This window comes from Pomacea canaliculata, linkage group LG1 (genome assembly GCF_003073045.1).
Source record: "Pomacea canaliculata isolate SZHN2017 linkage group LG1, ASM307304v1, whole genome shotgun sequence".
NCBI classification, from domain to species: domain Eukaryota; kingdom Metazoa; phylum Mollusca; class Gastropoda; order Architaenioglossa; family Ampullariidae; genus Pomacea; species Pomacea canaliculata.
In genome coordinates this window covers 43,384,200-43,400,418 of record NC_037590.1, presented here as the reverse complement: position 1 = coordinate 43,400,418, position 16,219 = coordinate 43,384,200, and the positions used below count along the sequence as shown (strand labels likewise).

Sequence of the window (16,219 nt, the reverse complement as noted above, 5' to 3'; positions counted from 1 at the left end):
ATCCCCAACCCATCGAAAAACATTATTTCAAATTATTTCAAACACACACACACACTATGCATCAGTTGAATAAAACACACATAAAGCACCGGTAGATTTAAAACTTTAATTTGTAATAATCGTTAGACAATTTAATTTAATTAATGTAGTATAATACGTTAAACAGTGAATGATACAGTTCATTAAAATATGCGTTGAAATGAGTTTACAAGATTAAAATAAAGTTTAAATTGGTGTACAAATAAACAGGTACAGCGCCCAAACCAAATACCCTCAGCTGTACATTCCTGAAGAAATGCTTCCGGTGACATCAAATAAAGCAAGCACGACATACAGTAAACACAAAACAAAATTGTTGACTGGTGGTCAACAATAACATCAAAAATAACATTTAAAATAATACAAAGAAAGTAAAAATAGTGACAGAATTATGATGACTGTTTTGATTTACAAGTAGAAAAATTAAAGGAAATAAATAAACAAGGAACACAAACTGTTTTAAAGGCGTCAGGACGCGCAAGCGTGCACACAAGCAAACACGTGTGTACACGCAGTGAATCAGCTCAACTACATTTCCATTGAATGTCGAGGGCGTTAATCTGACTTGCGAGTTAATTAACTGTCCCCCGTACCGTGATGGGGAGACTCCGACGTGGGTGATGATGATGACGATGATGACAAACTCTTTATCACTTTACATGAACACGTGTAAGACAACGATTCTCATCCCTATAGGTGTGTTGCTTTTGAAGTCATTGGGAACTTATTCAATGATCGCCATAGTTATTACATCATCTCTCCCAACATTTGTAATATCACTGATTACAAATATACACATTGCATGCAATCATCTTAATTCGGAATTCTAGGATTCCTGATTTCGTCTTAATTGAAGCGTCCTACCCCAGGCAAGCACACATCGCTCTGTATATATATATATATACGCAAGTGCATGAAGTTTACGTGTAAACGACTAGTGTGTGTTTCTGTAGGAATAAGGACTATTCGTGTGATGATGAGCGTGTTTAGGAATCTAACGAATATTTGAAATGTTTGAGGATGAGAGACGATGTAAGGATGACACTTTCCTGTGTGTGTAAAGGTTTGTACAAAGGTTAATAACTTTTATGCGAAGGTGAGCAACGTTTGTGTTAGGATAAGGAGCCACAGAACTTACCAGCCTGTACCATGAAGAATGAGCATACTTGTCGTGCTTTTTATTGCAAAAGTAACGATAGAAAATAATGCTGGTGATTAGAAACATGTTACCCAACTTGTAAACAGCAACAAAATACATCGACAGCTGCGGGTAGAAATTCTGCCATTAGCTAGTGACCAGGATTTTTTTATTCCTCCTCCTACACTAGAATCAGCTCTCTGTGCACAACTCATTGAGAAGTGGCTCACGACTGGCTGGAACTTACTCGGATTACACATATGCAAATCAAAATTCGAGCAAAATATGTGGTCTACCGACATCTTTCACAGGAACATGCCCTCGCACTTCTTGGACCACTTCTTGTCCACCTTCTACTCGTCCAGTCACCAGCCTTTTGACGTTCAAAACAAATTATTTTGTCAGGAATTATAGGATTGTACAATATATTAATGTATACAGCATTTCATAATATATATGTGGAATTGTATATTCCATGTATATTCGTGTGTTGGGCAAGAGGACTCCAAGGCGACCAGTGAGAGGCTACGCAGACGATCCGCTCAGTAACGCACCCCTCGGTAATAGTCATCGTTAGAGTAGGCCCTCGACTCCGGGTGTACGACCCGTGAATTCCTCAAGTACCCAGCATCATCGCCGCGAAAGGCGGTACGACCCACCGGCTCGTCTAGATACCCAGGGTAGGACACGGCCACAGCAGGCCGGGCGATGGGGGTGGCATAGTCGGGAGGTCGGGGGCTAGTGCTGCGAGAACGAGAAGGTCTGTAACCCTCGCTGAGGTCGTAGACATGACCCGGAGGCAGAAGTCGGCCATCATCCACGTACGAGTGACGCTGCGGCACCTTGTTGTACATGGATTCCCCGTTGGAAATCCCGGGGCTGTGGTACATGGAAGGGCCGTACCCAGGGTTCCCACCTGCCATGCTACTCCTAGACCCCGGGTAGTTGACGTGGCCGTTGTAGACGGCATATCCGGGTGCGCTTGCTGGAGGCTGGTGAGTCAGGTCATCGAAAGTCATGGCGGGGTTGTTGTAAGCCGAAAGCTCGTAGTCGCTGCTCTGTGAGTAAGGCTTTTTCTCTTTTTTACCTTTTTCGAAAAATGCTCCAGAAAGGCAGAGGCCGACTCCGAGAACTATGGCTAACCCCGAGCCAGCAGCGTTAATGGCAAGAGCCCACCCGTATTTAACGTTATTCACCGATTCGTTTGTTTTAACGGCGTAAGTGATGATCCCTGCTAGTCCCGCCATTCCTGAAACAGATTTACCATCAAGTCTTAACGTGTGATAGACACTTTAGGAAACATTCTCACCCCGCAACCCTGGGTAGACATTGACAGGTGGATCCTGGGTAGGCGTGTTATATAAGGCGGGGGCATTAATACTGATGTGCACATGATACAAACCAACTGATAAGAACTTCGATATAATAACAGACACACGGCAAGCAAGAATTAAGAATAAACAGTCGAATTGGAAATAATAAGACAATAACACACGCTTTCACACGTGTGTGTGTGTGAGAGAGAGAAATCTGTGTATGTGTGCGTGTGTTTGTGTGTGACAGAGAGGTTGTGTGTATGTGTTACCAACCTCCTAATATGCTCAGAAGACCGGCGCCCAGTCGGGCAATAAGAATACGGCCCTGGAAGTCGGAGACGATGTTCTCGATGATCAGGTAGAGGGTGGTCAAGAAGAAGAGACCAGCAGCAGCGATCTCCACCGCCCGCGTGCCCATCACGAAGTCTGCAACACAAAACACTCACCTGCTGACACCGAGACCCAAGTACAAAGTTTTGTTCATCTCTTCCCTTCCCAAACTTTAGCGGTTAGCCGAACACAAAATGACGAGTGGAGCGCAGTCGAGCAAGTGAGTAAACAGAAAGACAGACAGAAAGAAAAGGTTTGGGCAGACAAAAATCGCGGTAAATAGAAAGGCTGATGAGAGCGATGAGGACAGCTTGACAGTATACATGTACACAAAGCAACTGTCTGAACTCAACTCGGGGTCTGAAGGTAGTTTCCCTGCTCACTGTGGCTGCATGCCTTCTGTCTTTATTCTTTGTTTGACAAGATTGGACAATCATCTTCTTAACAGTTGAGTTTCATAAGGACAGTGGATACCTTTACATTTCTTTACTTCTTTACACTTTCAACAAATTGATGTTGTCAAGGCTGTTATGATGGACAGAGTATTGATAAACCCCTTTTGTGATTGTCCTGGATAAATAAAAGCTGAAGTAGTTGTAACAGAAATGGTAATAATGATGTTTATTTATAGAACGGCTTTGCTCAGCAACTCAGGTAAGCTCAGTTACACAAGCACACAATAATAGCTATCCAATGTGTCTTACAAATTCATTTACAAATTTATTACTAAGACCACATCTCTCTCTTCTCACACACACACACTTAGAACACATGCACTGACACACACATGGTGTGGGAAACAAGTGTAAGAGCAGGTTATTTCCCTGCCTATCCCCAAATGATAAAAACAATAATCTCACAATGATAATCATTCAAGATTAGCTTGTCACACACAAAGAGCATTTGAACAAGTGGTCAAGGAAGACTGGGGTGAGCTATCAGCGATAAATCGCAGCCTGAAAAAAATTGAAGAGTTTATTCAAATCATGATATGATTACCAGCATGATTACAAAACCAACCCTTCAACTCTTCAAAGCTTGGGGTATGAATGCCGGGAATCCTTAACGCTGTTTCTTGGAACCATACCCTCCTCCACCCGTCTTATTTACCGTTCAAAAATGTTTCTTCGTTGTTTTCTGTGTTCTGTGCATGCTCCTGCCCAGTGTCGTCTGTCAGGTGACATGTCCACCGACTCAAGACAGTTTACAACTTTCTGCTCCCTTTTCTTTTTCTCAGTGTCAGGTATGCACGTCCGCATACGTACCTACGAAGGGAGATTATTGTGAAAGCATTTATATCCCCCCTGGAGGACACATCGGCTCACAAACATCAAGTTACAAACCAGACGACCAATGAAGATGAGGAATTTGTACAAAACAGAAATGCGCATTCCTTACACTCGCGAATTGTAAACAAAGGGACCTGTCTTCTGGGTTAGAAACGATTTACCTCGAATTTAAAGACTTTGTAAAATGGTGCAATTCTACAGACACAAAATCTTTAGCAGCTTGGAATAATAATGAGACAAAGAATCTCCTGAAACATCTATGTTCATTGTTATGCAAACAGGATGCCGATGTTAGAAACTAAACTACCAGCCCTCGAGATTCAGTGGACAGGTTGCAACTTGCTGTGGGCAACGGGTACTTCAAGGTCCAAAGAGAGCACTCACATGCAGGTACTCGGTAGTTGATAGATAACATCTAAACAATGAAAAAGGCAAACACCTGGTGGAAACAGTACAGTTACACTTGCAGGATAGTGAAGTTTGTTGTGAATCTCTCACTTGTCACCCGTCGACAAGACCCTGGATGCCGACTATTGAAGTTCCTGGTGACATGTACATTAATGCGAAATTTCGCGAAGGATGGGGAGGGTGTTGTCATGACTGAATAAATCTTACAGCAAATATTATTCTCAGTATTTTACTGGTACCACCAGGATATAGAGAAATTCGTCCATCCTTAATTTGACATTTTACATTCACTTAAAACCATCACCTTCTAAAACATGAAAGGGGGAGATAACTGTTGAGAAAGAGACTAAAGGGCGGACAGACACAGGAGGGTGCAGTCATTGTTACAGGTGATTGATCATCTTTCCTCTCATCTTGTCTCAGCAAACCTCCCCGAGCCAGCCTCCCTCCCCCTCCCCACAAACGTGACTAGAAATCGTGTTAGTGAAGGTGATCTCCCTTAGCTTGACTTGCAAACAGTCAGTGGCCAGGATTCTCTTCTGTGGATGAGACCAGCATTCTGTGTGGGAAACTTGAGACTTGAGAAGTTGTGTGTTGCGACCTTGTAGCTCCACGAGCGATGGAAGAAAAGAATGTGCATGTCTGCAGTGTTTGACTTCACCTTTCACTGGTGTGTGTGTCTATGCGCCGCTGGCTTAGGGTGTTTACCCGACTTCTACAAAAACAGTCGTACCCACTGGGATTTGACAACCTCAGCTTGAGGTCCATCATTAAAAGAAGGTTCTAATGCACAAAAGTTTACAGTCGGGTAGCTCTTCTAACGTGTAGCGTGTGAATGATAATATTCGTGGGTAGGTGTGTGTGTGTAGGGGAGGTGTATGTGTATGGCGAGTGGGTGAAAGTGGGAAAAAAAAGTCACTTTGATGGAAGTAATGAATGTTTCGAGGAATATAATTATGATTTTGTGTGAGAGCATTATAAATTATTAATGCATTTCTATAAATTGTAAGATCCCATTGTTGCCTAGACATGTGAGCTATCCCCACCATAACAATTATCTACAGCCACTGATATTAAGAAGGCTCCGTAGTCCGATTCTCTGTAATCTATTGTCGATAAATATTATTTATCTACCCAGCCCAACCAGGAAGAGCAGATTACGTGTTACTGATTGAAAGTACGTACAGACTGTAAGGTAGCCGGGCCGCTACCCTCCCCCACCTGTCCTGTACCCGTTATGTGGCCACCCTGATCACCACAGCATGCGACACGTACTAGGGTCAAAACTCTACCCCGGTGGTTACTGCACACCCGGCTGTGTACCCCCACTACTTGTCACACCCTCCACCAGGCGCACTTCAGAGACTTGAGACATAAATGTTGTCCAGGAATATGAGAATGAATTTTTCTTAATCACTGGGTTTTTAAATTGGAAGAGTTCAATAGTTAACTACTGATGATCATCAGACGGCATTGCTAGATAATAAATACCAGAAAAGAGACTGTAGGTGTATATAGTACCCGATGTAGGTGTTACCAGTCTGTCATGACACCGGCAGATGAAGTCAACCGTGCAGTCAGTTTCACTTGTCAATGTAAGCCATAAATGACAAAAAATGTGGACGGTAGAAAGAATAAATTTACAAAGCAACAAGGGCGTGAGGATGTTTGTACCTGGCGCTGGCCTGCAAGCTATCACGCGCCATGACGTCTGGTCACGTGCTCTCAAAATAGTGACTAAGCATGGGCTAATGGTAATGTTGGATTGACACGTCGACTGATGGACTTGACGAACGAACGTAAGACATGCAGACAGGCAGGCAAACGGACAGACAGACAGACAGACAGACAGACAGACAGACAGACAGACAGACAGACAGACAGACAGACAGACAGACAGAGCTAAGGACATACTTCAGACACTGTCACGTCTGTTAATGTCAGTTTGAGCTGCTGAAGAGAAAGTAAAGCTCAGTGTAAGATGTTTCCAGAATCTCTGCTGTCGAGAAACAGGCTGACAAACATCGCCACACACAGAAATGAATAAGTTTAATGCCTGATAACACGATATATCTACTTAACATTTATTCCCAGTCTTCTCGTTGGCTGAGGGTTTTTCTATGTACTCATACACTATTCTGACGTCTATCATTAGAATAAAAATGTTGCACTCCATTAGTAAGTTGGAATTATCCACCAAAAAATAATTTAAAATAACTATACTTGGGTCAAAAACAGAGACTAGCGAACACAAAGCATATTTTAACCCTGCCACGACGAGAGAACTTGCCCTCCAGACATGTCACTACGACAACTGCCGCCTACCCCGCTCTTCCCATCTCTCCGTCCTTCCCTCTCCTCTCATGGTGTGTGCGTGTTTGTGTGTGTGAGCGCGTGTTTCCGTGTTTCCACAGTGAAAATAGCACTGACAGCAGCTACTGTCCACAATATTCTCGCTCAGACAGAAAGTAGAACAGATATGCTGTTAGAAGTCTGTGTTTTGCTCTGCCCCACCTAAATTATGCAAATTTGCGCGATGAGTAGAATTAATGTTAGTCGCTGGTGTTCATAAACTGTTCACACCAAAGCCGTTGTAACAGTGTATGAGAATGCAGTAGCTGCTGCATCATCCCGGACTGTGTCCTCATGAAGGATCGTCCTGTTGCCGCCCACCCCGGTACCCGAGTGACCAGGATACAGCATCGGGATGATGGACTTGTAGCTCCAGGGGCTGCACATCTTTAACGATAAACGATAAGAGTGAGGGAAGGAAGAGAAGATGCGAACAGCGGAAAACTGTTTTATGCTCATGCACTCACACACAATGGAGCTCCTCCCACCTGGGAGGGACGAGGCAGTACCCGTGTGGGAGGAGTGGGTGGGCGATGTAGAGGGATGTAAGGAGGACTAAATGGACACAAGCCAGACAACCCTCTTACTGATGCTGAGGACTTCTTCATCCTCAAGCCAGCAGATACTACAACCTGACACATCATCCATCACGACTGACCGATTTATTTTGTGGGCGTGCCGGTAACCCGGCTGTAAAGTATTCTCTTGCAACACACAAACGATGGTTAATAAGACCAGACACTGACACTAATACTGACTGCGGCTACTGGCACTAATGACATGACACACTAATGGTCAAAACTGACATAAGGTACTCCTACTGACATTAGCCACTAACACTGACATTTGATATAAAACATTCATGATGAAGCTGGCGACTGGTATGAGAGACAAGGAAGACATTGAAGCTCCAGTGGTGACAAGCCTCTAATGTTTAGACTGACATGACACGCTGCCAGAGACGGATGTGACACGCTGTCAGGATTGACATGATGCACTGTCAGGGACTGACATGACACGCTGTCAGAATCTGACATGACAAGCCAGGGTTGAGACTGGTGCGAAATACGAAAGTTGTTCATTCTCCCGCCCACTTTGTCCCTCCCGAGTTTTAGTATTCATGGAAGGCGTGATGGATGGTAGCAGCCAGAAGTCACGTGTTTCTACTTTTAGTCCTCGTCACACCCCTTCGTGCAATAAAAATCCTGTTATATGTATCCACAAGTTCACGTGACCTTTTAAGAATAGTAGCATGCGGAAAGTCGCGACAATGAAATGATTTTTTTTTAATTTTCCTGATGACATCGTACACAAGGATCCTTCTTGTCTTCAATCTTGAATTAAGTGAAGTTCGCTTGTAGAAAGATTTCTTGCTTCTCTCGTGTGTCGCTTTGTCCATTCTTAGAATGGCTGATTTCCAAAAAAACATATGATAATTTATTTTCACATTTGTTTAACATAACTATTTACGACACGCCATCAACGGTTAAAAACGTATTTACATATTTTTGCATCGGACATTTTTGCCGAGATTTAGAAGAAAAAACAAAGCAAAGACTCGAATCGTCTTCACAAGTCAACCTATCATTTCACTAGGACCAGGACCTCGTGGCGGGTACAGGAGACAAGGAAGACGAAACTGAATCAAAACAGATTCACTTACACACTTACAGCCTCTGTCGACTGTAAACAGCAACACAAGCTGCCAACGCCCTGCAGGCAGACGGCTGGGACCGGGCTGCGCATGCGCCGTGCTGACGACTGACGTCACTGGAGCGGGTGGCGCAGTGGCCGGAGGCTGATAAACACTCTTGTTTCTGTTTGTCCCACCTTGACATTCTGGTTAATCACCTTATAGTACTAGGTGTAATCCAGTGAACCAACAACGCGGACTATATTAGAAGGCTACGTGCGATCGCACTTTGTCTCGCTGCTGATTGACATTAATCCCGGTAATAACTTCTAACTGCTTGATACAAACATTTACGATCCCAAAATTCTATGCGAGCGTAGGACTGAGTGCAAGAGCAGTAAAACCATGTCACGTGACGTTCGATCTCTGTCGTGCAAGACACGTTGCATGGTTACATTACCTAAACTGTTGCTGGTGAAGACGAACTACTGTGAACGGTAACCAGTGAACACGAATCACATGACAGTTACTGGTGAAGAGGCTGACGTCATGTAGTACACTAACGAAAACACATCAGCTCAAACGACTGTAACCCTACCCACACCTTGCAACATCGTACATTAAGTTGTTATTAGTTCCCTTAACCGTAAATACCGTAAACGACACGACTGTTTGGTCAACTCGTATGACGGTTATAAAACAAATTGTCAAACACGCTCTCACACTTGACAGCAAACATCCGGTAAACAAAGCTCTTTAGTCACTGTTTTATGACAGTATTTGTCCATCCAAGAGATGGAGACGAAGCTGTCAACCACAGCAAAGCGACGACCACGAGGTCACGTGCCGACTGATGTCCTGAGCTCGAAGACCGTCTCGAGAGTTCCCTGACGAGCGGACAGTCAAGACCACTTCCCAAGCACGTGTAGTCAGAGCGAGTAAAGCTGTCAGTGGTCGACTTGGTCTACGTAGGACAAGTCGACACATTAAAAGCGATGTAAGACCAGTCCTAAAAGGCATGCAGAGTGCGTGCGTGGGTGTGTGTGAGAGAGAGGGAGGGAGACCTGCAGGACCCAAACCCTTCAACATTTGTAACAACGAAGGTATCTGCACCTCAAGTTGTCCTGAATATGTCTACAACCTTCTGATGCAATTATGCTTATCAGCTCGTTGACTCTGTTCAACTCTGACCACCCCTAGCTTCATTCAAACAGTAATGTTTCACCTGGCTAGGTGCATCCAATGGCACAGATGATATAATACAGGAACAGGAATCGCACAAAGCGAAATTTAAATAAGACTTTCAAAACAAACTAACAAAGTCTGAAAAAGTTTCTTTTTAAAGAATATCCCAATATTCATTATCAGCACTCTCGTCTACTCTTGTATTTGCGAGTTATCGCGACATTTAATGACACATACATCATGGTTGACGGCTAAATGGTGCCCTTTGACCTACACTGTGCCGAGATAAGACAGGTTGAGCAAATGTCAGTGTCTTTCTTTATGCCAACCGTTTGTCTACCCGTCTAAGAGCGAGAAACAGAAGGACAAAAGTCAGTCAACAGCCTGTCTGTGTCCATGTCTTCATTTCTGACTTCTCAAAACCTTTAACACCGAGTACCTGAGTAACTGAGTTACAGTCCGCGACAAATGAACTCACTGCTGTCATCCCAACACCAGAGGACGCCTTTATCTACTTCTTTTTTACCTTGTGTCTGGTTCAGCACCACACCACTGCTGGAGATAAGAGCAAGCAGCAGATAGCAAGCTGCTTGTTGTAGATAAAACAGAAATAGTCCTAGTAAATGACTGATGTCGCCTTTTCCTTAACTAAGTAAATTGCGATAACGCAGTTCCTTGAAGGAAAATGCAGACCTTCAGTTGTGTCCCCTTCCAAACGTGTTTTAACTCAGCACGACCTGCAGCCATTGCCGTTAGAGTTCATGTAGAGGTCGTAGTAAGCTGTTCATGACAAGGTCTGGTGAATGAAACTCACTCTCGTGTAAATAAATATACTATCCTATTGAATTAGTTTGGGTATTTAGTCAATATTCAGCGCATGCACGGTACACATTCATCGGGTGGTTAAAACGGAAGTGGGGGTCTGTTAGCCACTCGGTGTCTTCACCGAGACATAGGAACGCAAACAGACGGAAAATATCGATGTTGTGGTATCAACTGTCACTACAATAAATCTTAAAAGATTCAAAAGAAAACTTATTATTATCTGTTTTCAATGGTAAATACATAAAACTCTAAAACTAAACTGTGGCTGTGAGGGATACTGCGAGGCTTGGGGAAAAGTATCTCTATACATGTTACAACATCAATCTAAGAAATTCGGAAATAGCAGTTGGAGAAATGACTTTGATAAGTGTGAAAGTCAGCACTGTTGCTAAATACACGTATATCAAAAGCCACAAATCTGTCATAAAATATTTTTTCAAGGAAAAACCCTTGCATAGTCAGAGGAATGTTTTGATTACTGTCTTTAAATTTCCCGGCGATGTGATTAACAAAAGATATAAAGCAACAGGATACTTTTATTACAGTTTAACGACCATGTAGACCCCACCCTGCCAAACACAAACAATGGCGGTTGTTCGTGTGACAAGCAAGTACACGGTTCGTAAAATCTATCGCGCAAACTATAAAAAATACAAGTCACAAAATAATTGTTTAAATTTCTCATTATAAACTAGTTTTAATTTTTAAACGAATTTATTCTTGTTCACTTGAATATGTTTTTCATGTACAAGTTACTGTACATCAAGGGTTCAAATGGGACATCGGCTTCTTTCTCTCCACTGCCCCACCCCTCCCTCGGGAAGAAAGATGTTGACGATAGTAGCAGACGATAAATCTTCTCTCTGCCAGCGCACAGTGAAAGATGAAAGAGCCAGACATAGAGAAACTGTGTTGAACTCTTTCATGCTTAAGCAGGCTTCTCTTTCATCGTTTTGCTTTGTTGCTGTTGCCCGTTGTTTACAATCGTTACTTTGGTGAGAGCAGGCGGCTATGAAAGCGACTTTGTCAGACTCAGAACTTGTGTTTGCTTGAAATCACTAATTACTCATGTCAACAGAGGTCAACTGATGTCGCTTGTGGACGACACCGACAGTGAAGAACGCCATCAGCGACGTCCCCCACATTCACTCAACATCCTCTTTGCGCACGGCACTAAGGACTGCTAGATGCTGATTGGATGTTGCCGCAGGACATAGGTTTCAGAGAAACACTTTCATTACCGGAATTTCAAATGGGGATTTATTCTTCCTGTGATATGCGCATCGTCAGATAAAAAAAAAAAAAAAAGCACGGAAAATGTGAGCGTGTAATCAAGTACTTCTTGTTTACCACTTAAGCAAATTCAAAAATTCTGTCACGACTTCCTCCTTACAGTTGAGTCAATGATTTATGGGAATAAGACACATTTAGTGGCTGAGCACGAAACTGTACATCAGATGGTGGAGGGATGCGCAAAATATAAAGACAAGACAAAAAGTGAAGTGAGACAAATAAAGATTTCACTTCACTAACGTCTAACACTGAACCCACTGTTGCTAGTCAATGACAAGTGCAGCCAATGATAGTATCACCCGCTACAGCAGCACAAAAAGATAAACAAATAAATAGTGGTCACCACCCAGACCACTAAGTGACGATGGTACTTGAACCACATGAGGTGTCTGCTGCTGACTCAAGGTGTCATTAATTATGTCTCCCTCTGGTCAGGTCACCTCTTAACACTCGTCCGCTAAACCGTCCACATGTGACTGCAGTGCATGTTGCTCAATGTTGACTAATGTTCACAAAGTAAAAATATCCTCAATTGACCCCAAAGAACCATCGTGTTGTCGAGGCTCTTGGCAGATAGAACTACACCTGTATGTAAAACTAAGTAAATAAATAGGTGTCAGGAAAAGGATAAAGCAAAGAGCTAGAGCAGAAAATGAAGGAAAGGTACGAAAAAAAAGGAATAAAGAAGACACAATCAAAGTACATTGGGACAATAGTGGGAGTGTAGCAGGATGTAGCCTCCACATCAAAGGTGTCGCCCCGACAGTGAGAGGAGTGACAGTAACTCTTGACACATTACGGGTGGCGCCGTCTACAGTCACTGAATAACACTGGGCGTTACACGGGGCGTTACACGGGGCGTTACACTGTGCGCCATATCAGCGCCAAACCCTCGACTAACATTTGCCCGGCATACTTTACTCATTAGTAATTCATGGACTTAGTTTTTAGTTTGAGTAACCTGATGATTACTTTAGTGCATGATTAAGGTGGTGACATTTGTGGCAAAGTCCTGTTTACCGTCGCCTTCATCCCGACCCACAGGTGAGGGTCAGCACCGCAGACATCACAATTATTCATGGCTAGGAACACGTTGCACGGCGAAAGTCGGAGAGCTGAGGTCATCATTATGTTAGTTGTGCATTAATTAGGTCACATGTTAATCAAGTCTATTTATGGACAAACACAGCCTCGCGGTCTTGACGTCTTTTTGAGCACGGAGCATGCCGGGATTTGTGGGCGTGGCTCTCGACAAGGGAAAGTGGACGGGGAAGGGAGGAGTGTTCACTCAATGTTGTGAACAGTATCTTGTGCTGAGCTTTACCAATTTTTTTTTAAATGCACTCCGCTAAACCTCAGAGGCGGGACTGTTAGGGCCACCGGGGCTAGGAGGAGCAGTCACTAAGAAAACTTTTCTGGAAAATATTTCTTGTCCTCGTTTTAACATTGTCACTCAGTTGTTAATGTCCAGCACAAGTGGTAAATGACCCAGTGTCATGGAAACGGTGACTGTAGCTGGTCAGCACCGGGGGTAAAACACCCCTTCATCCTCTTACAAGCTCGTTGAAACACTGTTAACTATAGACTGAGGTTGTATCAGGGGCTGGGGAAGGTGAGGTCTGCTTTGAACATTTATTATGATCAACACGAGTTTCTCCTGATTGTTATACCTGTCTGTGAGCGATACCTGGAGTCGCGGCTCGAGGCAGGTGGAGGAGAAAGAGATAAAAGACAGAATAATACAGAGGGCAAAGAACAGAAAACGAGAGAAAGAACATTCAACAGGTAGACAGAGTTTGTCTCTCACACACACAATGTGTGCGATTGTGCCTGTGTATGCTTATACATATTCATTTGTCCGCGCGTATTTGTGCAGCTTACTTATCTACACAGGTAGGTGTAGAAGGACAACTACAGAGGGCGTAGACGACAAATACTGTGAACATGGAGCAATCAGTGCTCACTTCAAACATCAAATAGAAGATTAGAGAGAAAACTAACTTTATACCACTTTACATACTCATGAACATTTCGGTGAGCAGCCATTGATAACATCATGATCACGAGATGCTGAACTGAACAGAAGATAGTGCAGACGACAGGTCCACGCCCATCAACAGTAGGTGTGTACTTTGTAGTCTCGTCCACCCGGTCTGTAGAGGGTCTGATGTAGTCACAGGTGAGCGACTGTACAACATGAATGCCAGTCACCGCCACCCGGGACAGAATGTGACGGGTATCAGATGGCACGCGGTCTCTGGGACTCACACACGCAAGGGTCTTTCCTCCAACTCCTCACGAAAAGTTCCCCCATACTTTACCCAAGGATGGGTACAACATACAACGATACATAGATACAAGCGTATTAGGGGTGGGGGAGAGATGTAAAAACAAAAATTACAAAACAGAAATACTTTAGGTTTAGTGACTTACCGTGGTCATAGAAGCTGAGGTAGCTGCAGTTCTGGATCACAACCTCGCATGTTTGCCACAGTCCGTAATTCCTGTTGTTGTTGTCCACTGTCCACACTGGACAAGCAAAACCCACGAAGAAGCCAGCCAAGGCCAACGGAAAGAGCAGAGCAGACAGGACGTAGAGAGTGGGACGGTTCCCCATGGTGAGTCTGTCCTCAACTAGCACCGCGACACCCGCTCCTTGCAACTGTGCTGTTTACCTGTCGGGGGACATTCACTGGCGCCACTGTACCACTCACTCCTCGTTCTCAACAAAATAGTTATCTCCCAAACTGATGGTGTGGTCAGACGGGTGAGAGGTTGCTGTTGCTGGTGATGACTGCGCCCTGTCGGTGTGTGTGTGTGAGACGATGGAATGAAAACACAAGGCGGGCTGCGACTACCGCGGGCTGTGCTTGTGACATACCACAGGTCACAGAGCTACAGGTGCGACGGCGATAACCTGCTGGGTGGGGTACACCTACACCCCTATAGGGTCCGTGAGCTACATTTAATGGGGGCACAGCTCGGGTTGGCTGCGACCTCGACCGTCACGCTGTGTGTTTGTGGGTGAGCCCTGATGTAGCTCTGTGGCCAGGTCCTCAATGAGTCAGGCCCCTGGCGAGGGGCGGCCACTCTGTGTCGTAAACTCGCTTTCCTCACGGCGCACACGACACCTGAGCTCATTGGGGTGTGCCTGCCGAGGAAAACAGGTACACACCTGGAAAAAGAAAATTAATTTTAATGTAAATCCCAGGTACAAAACCGTTCACAAAGAAACGAGCTTACAATCACCTTTTTAAACAATCACAGTTTTCTATTTGCTCACTTCATGGAGGGCGGGTAGGTGGGTAGGTGGGGAGGGGTGAACGAGGATTGCTGAGTAGGCGTTGATATATGGTGAACGGGTATACGTGACTGTGATTTCCACTCTGTGAAGTGAAATGGGCCATCTTAACCCCCCTTCTCATTTATTTTAGCCCAGTGGTAATTACTGATAATATTATGTAGCGAAGTCACGCCTAAACTAACATGTAGATATAATATATAGTCATTTGGTACACTGCCTTCTCCTCAACGTTGACATTTCAAGAATTGGATCACAATCGTGATTTTTATGTAATTGTTTTATATTGTTGTATGAGAGGTGGGGAACCGTAGTAACACGTGAACAATGTATTACTACCCTCTGGGTCTGGTACAGGACTACTTGTGACAGATTCGTCTGTCTAATATTTGCACACCTGTCACCACCCCCACCACTACCACCCAACACTATAAAATGAATGAACAAGCTAAATATGTAAATATTGAATTGTGTATAAAACGAGTTGGACAACATATATAAATATATTCTCAACAAATATAAACCAAATACTTTCTCCTCCCAAAGTTAGAATAAAATATATAGATTATAAATATATACATTAATATTTTCAGCACGACTCGGACAGGGAACGTGTAAAATGTTATTTCACATACATGCCCGCGCGCGCACACCTACGTACACACAGGTGCGCACACCAACACACACACACACACACACACACACACACACACACACACACACACACACACACACACACACACACACACACACACACACACACACACACACACAGGTGTCAACACACACACGCACACAGGTGTGCAATGGCGTCTGCCACACGCCGGAAGGTACAGGAGATGAAAGCACACACAGGATTATCATGTACATGCTGATATTCCTCCTCATACATAAGGGAATTCATAAACATTATTTCTGTGGGATTGGCCAGTGAGCTTTGGCAGGTTGCTCTGTCAGGAGACTATATAGTTGTACTTATCACAAGACTGCTGACGGGTCAGTGCCAGTTCAAGGTCAGAATGTTAGAAGGTTGGGTACATGAGAAACTGTTCTTAGAGTCAATAGTCATCTGAAACAAAAATAGAAAGGAACAAACAAAATTTACAGCCC

General features: G+C 43.9%; 1 protein-coding gene across 1 annotated transcript; it reads right to left on the bottom strand.

The window, feature by feature from the left end:
- Window positions 1–92: 92 nt before the first annotated feature.
- On the bottom strand, window positions 93–14,962 carry LOC112566805. Its single transcript, XM_025243174.1, has 3 exons — window positions 14,242–14,962; window positions 2,767–2,919; window positions 93–2,426 (listed from the first exon to the last, which is right to left on the bottom strand). Exons 1-3 carry the CDS (start codon window positions 14,423–14,425, stop codon window positions 1,720–1,722), a joined length of 1,044 nt encoding a protein of 347 aa, XP_025098959.1. The 5' UTR covers window positions 14,426–14,962; the 3' UTR covers window positions 93–1,719.
- Between the last annotated feature and the right edge of the window lie 1,257 nt (window positions 14,963–16,219).